Source organism: Calidris pugnax, unplaced genomic scaffold (assembly GCF_001431845.1).
Source record: "Calidris pugnax isolate Ruff unplaced genomic scaffold, ASM143184v1 scaffold98, whole genome shotgun sequence".
Classification (NCBI taxonomy): Eukaryota; Metazoa; Chordata; class Aves; order Charadriiformes; family Scolopacidae; genus Calidris; species Calidris pugnax.
The window spans coordinates 1414007-1420705 of record NW_015090829.1 but is presented as its reverse complement, the minus strand read 5'-3'; the positions used below and the strand labels follow the sequence as shown (position 1 = coordinate 1420705).

The following is a 6699-nucleotide window of genomic DNA, read 5'->3' as shown; positions in this document are numbered from 1 at the left end:
TGGGGACACCGGGGTGGCAGCTGGCAGGGTGTCACTGCCAAGGGGGTGCCCAGCCCCATGGAGGGGTGCAGGATCCGGGCTGAGGGTGTTTTTACTTCCTCCTGCTTCATTTCTTCCTCTCCATCTGTCTCTGTGCCGCTGGAGGGTGGGCGTTCGAGGGGGGCACTCAGCTGGGGGCCACTGGGAGCCACCCAGGCTGCCTTGGACTTGGGGAGGGGGGCTGTGATTTGGGGGTGGGTGACACCTGGGGGGTTCCTCTTGGGTGCCATGACATTCTCCCCACCTCCGGCTCTTTCCACAGCTTTCCTCTCTCCAGCCGGGTACCCTCGGACCCCCTGGGTCTCCAAGGCCCCCCACCTGCCCAGCCCCAGGAGCTCCTTTCCAGCCTTCAGCCTCGGCCCCCGGCTCTCCTGATGCCCCCCCAGAGCTCCCGGCCCCTGGGTCCCCCACCCGGGCCCCCGGCTCCCCCGAATCTCCCCCTCAGCCTCCAGCCGAGGTCTCGGCCGCCTCCATCCAGGCCCCGGGTGCTCCCTCCTCCTCTGCAGCCGAACCCCGGCTCAGCGTCTCCCGTTCCCCCGGCTCCCCCCACACTCCTGGAGAGGGATCCCCCGATACTGCCAGCCCCCCCAGCACTCCAGAACTGCCCCCCAGAGTCACCTGTCCCCCCGGCTCTCCTGAGGCTGCCACTGAGTACCCGGGTTCCCCCAGCCCACCCCCTGAGCCCTCTGCCAAAGCCTCTCGTCCCCCGGGCTCCCCAGAGGGACCCGATGACTCCCCAGTGTCCCCACAGTCCTCTGAGGGTCCTGATTTCAGCCCCCCTCGCTCTTGCAGGGACTCCGGGCTCCGGCGCTCTTCGGAGGGGGTGCTGCAGCCCCCGGCGGTGGGGCAGGGCATGGGGGAGCTGGGGGGCTCGCTGAGCGCCCTGCCCTGTTCTGGGGACCCACCGCCAGAGCCGTCTCTGGGCAGTGAGTCCGGCTGGAGCCTCTCCCAGTCCTTTGAGTGGACGTTCCCCTCGCGGGGGGCACGGCGGCTGGCGTCTCCCCCCCAGTCCCCCATCCAGGAGACGGCCGACTCGGGGCTCTCTGCAGAGGGGGAGTCAGATGGGGAGGACCTGGTCCCAGGCCCCCCATGTTCCTGGGGGGACAGTGGGTCCCAAGGGCCTGGCAGCCGGGGAGCGGAGGGGGCTCCGTGTCCAGGGGGGCCTATGCCCCAGCGAGAGGCCGAGGGCTCGGCGGAGGAGGAGGAGGAGGAGGAAGGGGAGACAGAGCAGGATGCCACTGTTCCCTGCTTCCCTCTCTGTGTGGTGGAGCCCGACCAGGACCCAGCCGAGCCTGAGCACCCTGTGCAGCCCGGGCCCTTCACCGAGACCACCCTGCCGCGTCCGGGAACCGTGGACAACTGCCCCGCCAGCCCACAGGGTCCTGGTGGGCCGGGCCAGGCCGAGGCACCCCCGAGGGACCCCCAGCCCCATGGTGACCCGGGCTGGCTGGAGGAGCTGCTGTCCTCGCCCGGGGCCCACAGCTCTCCGCAGGTAAGGGGGTGCGGGGGGAAGGGTTGGTGCCAGGCTGTGGTGTTGGTGGGTGCCAAAGGGTTCGGGTGAGGGAGGCAGGGGGCAGGGTCTGGCCTCCCCTCGCGATGGGACCTTGTGCTCTGCTGTGTCCTAGGGTATTTTCCCCTCTCTGTTCCTCTCCAACTCTCCTCTCTGCTGTGTGACCCGGGGCTGCCACCCCCTTCAGCCCCCTCTCCTGCTCCTCCCCCTCTCCCCAGGACCTGCTCGGCTGGTCGCGGAAGGACCTGTGCAGTGAGTTCGGCATTGGCAGACCTCAGCAGCCCCGCACCTTCGACTGGACCCCAGAGGCTGTGGTCAGGGAGAGAGACTGGCCTGGTGACACGGTGCAGGACCGGGAATTTGGGACCAAATTGAGCTGGGACAGCAGCCGCAGCGTCAGGGATGGGGACCGGCAGGACAGCCCCTTCGGCAGCGCAGGGAAGGACTGGGGCAGCGGTTACAAAGGGACGGAGCTGATGGGGGAAGCGAGACGGGGCTGCAGCGACTGGCCCGAGTCCCGTGGCACCCAGGAAAGCTGCCTGCGGGATCAAGCCTTCGGTGCCGGCCAGCCCCAGTGGGGCACGGGCTACGGCTTGGAGAGTGCAGGCAGCAGGGAGGAGATGGGCTCTGGGAAGGCCAACTGGAGCCGCAGCTACGGCGTGGGACACGGCCAGCAGGAGCAGCCCGCAGCTACGGCGTGGGACACGGCCAGCAGCAGCAGGAGCAGACAAGCTCCAGGCAGCCCAGCTGGGCTGGCAGGTACAGCTCTGGGGACACGGAGAGCCGGGACGGGGACATCGCTCCTGCCTGGGCTGGTCGATACAGCACCGGCGAGGCAGAGGCAAAGGACAGGGAGCTCACCCCAGACTGGACCAGCAAATACAGCAGCAGGGATGCTGAGAGCAAGGAAGAGGATTTTACGCTGGGCTGGGCTGGCAGATCCAGCACTGGGGACACTGGGACCCCAGAGAAGGAGTTCAGCCCCAGCAGGCCAGCCTGGGACAGCAAATACAGCAGCAGGGACATGGAGAGCCAGGACAGGGAGTTTAGCCCCAGCAGACCAGCTTGGACTGGTGAGTACAGCACCCGAGACATGGAGAGCCAGGACAGGGAGTTCAGCCCCAGCAGGCCGGCTGAGGCTGGTGGATACACCTCCAGGGATGTAGAGAGCCAGGACAGGGAGTTCCAGCCCAGGAGATCAGCTTGGGATGATGGATACAGCAGCAGAGAGATGAAGACCCAGGAGAAGGAGTTCAAGCCCAGCAGATCAACCTGGGATGACGAACACAACACCAGGGATGTGGAGAGGCAGGACAGGGAGTTCAGCCCCAGCAGACCCGCCTGGGACAGCAAATACAGCAGCAGGGACACGGAGACCCAGGACCGGGAGTTCAGCCCCAGCAGAACGGCCTGGGATAGTGAGTACCACAGCAGGGATGTGGAGAGCCAGGATGAGGAATTCAAACCCAGGAGATCGGCATGGGATGATGAACGCAGCACCAGGGACATGGAGACCCAGGATGAGGAGTTCCAACCCAGGAGATCGACATGGGATGATGAACGCAGCACCAGGGCCATGGAGACCCAGGATGGGGAGTTCCAACCCAGGAGATCGACATGGGATGATGAGCGCAGCACCAGGGACGTGGAGACACAAGACCAGGAGTTCAGCCTCAGCAGAGCAGCCTGGGATAGTGGGTACCGCAGCGGGGACACAGAGAGCCAGGACAGGGAATTCAGCCCCAGCAGACAGGCCGTAGCCAGCGAGTGCAGCACCAGGGATGTGGAGACCCGGGATGGGGAGTTCCAGCCCAGGAGATCGGGATGGGATGATGAGCGCAGCACCAGGGACGTGGAGACCCAGGACGAGGAGTTCAGCCCCAGCAGATTGCCCTGGGCCAGTGAGTACAGCAGCAGGGAGGTGGAGAGCCAGGAGCAGGAGTTGAGCCCCAGCAGAGCGGCCGTGGCCAGCGAGTGCAGCAGCAGGGAGATGGAGAGCCAGGACAGCGGCTTCGAGCCCAGCAGACCCATGTGGGAGGACAGCTACGGCACCAGGGACATGGAGAGCCAGGATGGGGAGTTCAGCCCCAGCAGACCGGCCTGGGCCAGCGAGTTCAGCTCTGCAAACACCACAAAGGAAGACGAAGAGTTCAGTCCTGCCCGGCTGAGCTGGGCTGGTGAGTGCAACGTTGGCCAAAAGGAGCTGGTTGATGTGTTTGGTGTCAGGAAGGGTGACTTGCCCGGCTCTGGTGCCCCTGATGCCCCGGTGCAGGAGCCCGGCTGGGTCAGCGCTGGCCAGCAGGAGCACAGTGCCACCCACAGCAAGGGCTGGGCTGAAGAGCTTGGGGGAGCCGAGTGCCACAACCAATTTGGCATCATTGGGACAGAGCGAGTGCCGGATCCCTGCAGCGCCGGAGGCTCATCGGATGGCTTGATGTCCTGGGCTGGAGGAACGAGTTCCGGGGGGCAGCAGGAGCCCCGCGGGGACTGGGAGAGGGATGATGCCAGCTGTGTGGGCACCGGTGATGCCAGTAGGGTCAGACCGGGCCAGACGGCCTGGGGTGAGGGCCTGGGCCACCTGCCTGCCCCGAGCAGCTCTGCCCAGCCCCGGGAGGCCGGGCTGGAGGAGCGGGGCTGGAGCCAGGACGCGGAGGTGTCTGGCTGGAGCGTGGAGCTGTGCGACACCGAGGCCACGCACCAGGAGTGGGCCAGTGCCTTTGGCGCCCGCTGCGCCGCCCGCAGCCGGGACTTCAGCGCTGAGGAGCAGAGCCCGGGGGACGACGCTGGCTCCACGGACAGGTAAGGAGAGTGGTGGTGGGGGCAGTGGGACCCCCAGGAGGGATCCATCTCCCTTGGGTGCCTGCACCGTCCTGTGGCAGGGACCTCCGACGCCATGGGCCTCGTGCTGGCGTCCTACTGTGGCTCACACGTGGCTGGAGGAGCTGCTGCTCTGGATCCCGGTTGCCAGAGCCCCCCCTCCCCAGCCGCTTCCCCTGCAGCCTCCAGCCCTCCGCTGGAGCGGGAGGTTTTTGAGGGACTGGTCCCAGCAGGATCTACTGCCTTGAGCTGATCTCGGAGGGGATGATGCCTTTGGGGCTTCTTGTGCACATCTCCCTCTGATGTGGGGAGCTGTGTACCAAATCTGGGGGTGCTGGTGCTCCCTCACCCCCCAAAAAAGCAGCAGAATCAGCCCCATGCCCTTATTGCTTTGCCAGGGTGTGGGAACCCTGATTTCAGTCAAACTTAGAATGCTGGGAATTCCCAAAATGATAAATTCCCTCAAGCTGCCTGAAAATAAGGATCCCAGGAGGAGGCAAGCGAAAGCCCCACGGGGCTTGGGGAGGGCCCAGCCTGGTTGCCTTGCGTGGGGCTACAGAGAGCCCCCAGGCTGCTGCCTGTGCCATCCCGCGCCCTGCTGGCCCTGATCCTCCTCCTCCTTGGGGCCTCTTAGTTGCCCAGTGCCCTCTTGGCCACTGCCTGGGGCTGAGGACCCTCCTGGGGGGTCTGTCCCCTTTTTCTGCCCCAAGGGAGAGAGTTGGCCTGAGTCCCCTGTGAGTCTGGCAGCCTTCTTGCCCTCCCAGACCCCAGATGCTGCCCCAGCCTTTGGGGAGACCTCCCAGAGGTGCCATCCCCTTGTGTGACATCCCAGGAGAGGTGGTGGGGGAGTCCTGGACACGTGAGTCAGGGCAGGGGAGGGGCTTGCTTTGGCTGGAGCTGGAGGAACTCTGGGGTCTCCTCTTGTCTTCCTGAACAGAAGCGTCCCTCTCTTGGACCCCAGCCCACCCACGGGTGGTGCTCCGGCTGCCCCCCCTGCTGCAGCATCCCCCTGGAGTGAGCCCCCCAACCCCACCGAGGAGGAGAGGAACCTCCCTGAGCTGACCACTGTCCCGCCGAGCCCTGGGGCCTGCCATCTGCTGCCGGAGGCTGCCGGCGGGACTCTGCCCGACATGGGGAGTGAAGATGCCCCCTCGGACCACCCGGATGGGCAGAGACCACCGAGCCGGGAGGAGAAGCGGCTCTCCCTGGCCCCGGCTCAGTCCGAGGGACCCACGGACCAGGCCGGGCAGGAATTCACCTTCCTGGAGGTGAGTGGGGAGGGGGCAGCCTCTAGACCCCTCGTACGGCCCTGGGGTTCCTGTCCCGCTCTGGGGCTGGGGGCTTTACCCTCCACCTCCAGCCTCCCCCAAAGGACAGGCTGTGGATTTGGGGTCCCTGTGCTGTTGTGGGGGTCTGTGGTCATGCTGGCTTTGGGGAGGGTTGGTCACTGACCTGTCCCCATGGCCCCCACAGGACACGGAGGTCCTGGACAGCAGCGTGTACCGCACCAAGGCCAACCTGGGCCGCAAGCGCCGGCACCGGGCCCCAGCCCTCCGTCCCGGGGCCACCGCCGAGGGGGACAGCTGGATCTTCCGTGACTCCACAGGTGAGAGCCCCTGGGGCCCTGACCAGGGAGTTCAGCTGTGAGGGACCACAGGGACCCTGGCAGAGGTGTCTCACGGTGACGCTGTCCCCCCCGTCCTCCCCGCAGAGCCCCGGCCAGCCCCGGCAGCGTCCTCCGACGAGGAGACAGTGGAGGAACCCAAGAGCCGGCGTGTGCGGGCGTCCCTCTCGAGCAAGGGGGTGAAGGTGCCGCTCTTCCCTGGCCTCAGCACCTCTGCCCTCAAGGTGGGGACCCCTGGGACTCCCAGAGGGGGGTGATGGCTTCCGGCTGGGTGAGAGGGAGGGGCTGTTTGAACAAGGGGAGGGGAAACTGAGGCAGGTTGGGACTGGGGGGTTGGCCAAGGGCAGTGAGCGCTGGGGAGGAGGCGGCGGGAGGATTTGGAGGGGACAGAGCACAGTGTGCCCCTCCTGAGTTCACTCTGTTGCACCCAGGCCAAGCTGAGGGGCCGAAACCGCTCAGCTGAGGAGGGGGCAGCACCAGGGGACAGCAAGGTCACCCCCCCCAAGGACCCCCACGTGCAGCGCTCCAAGTCCTGCAAGATTCCCGGCTTGAGTGGGAAACCCCTGTCGCTGCCCCCCAAGCCGGAGAAGTCCTCGGGGTGAGTGCTGGGGGTGTGGGACCCTCATGGGGAGGAGAGGGATGGGCTTGGGGAGCAATGGGGGTAAGAAGGGGGGGGCTTGGGGGGCTGCCTGCAGGTCTGGGGACATGC

The 6699-nt window shown here is 66.6% G+C and overlaps 1 protein-coding gene across 1 annotated transcript in view; it reads left to right on the top strand.

The window, feature by feature from the left end:
* The window catches only part of TNKS1BP1 (tankyrase 1 binding protein 1), an 11898-nt gene that overhangs the window by 4187 nt on the left and 1012 nt on the right, over positions 1–6699 (top strand). Inside the window, exons 4-10 of the mRNA XM_014940694.1 lie at positions 302–1531; positions 1768–2194; positions 2233–4348; positions 5304–5634; positions 5840–5972; positions 6078–6214; positions 6422–6588. Of these exons, the coding sequence (XP_014796180.1) occupies positions 302–1531; positions 1768–2194; positions 2233–4348; positions 5304–5634; positions 5840–5972; positions 6078–6214; positions 6422–6588 (4541 nt within the window). The remainder of the gene's footprint in view (positions 1–301; positions 1532–1767; positions 2195–2232; positions 4349–5303; positions 5635–5839; positions 5973–6077; positions 6215–6421; positions 6589–6699) is intronic.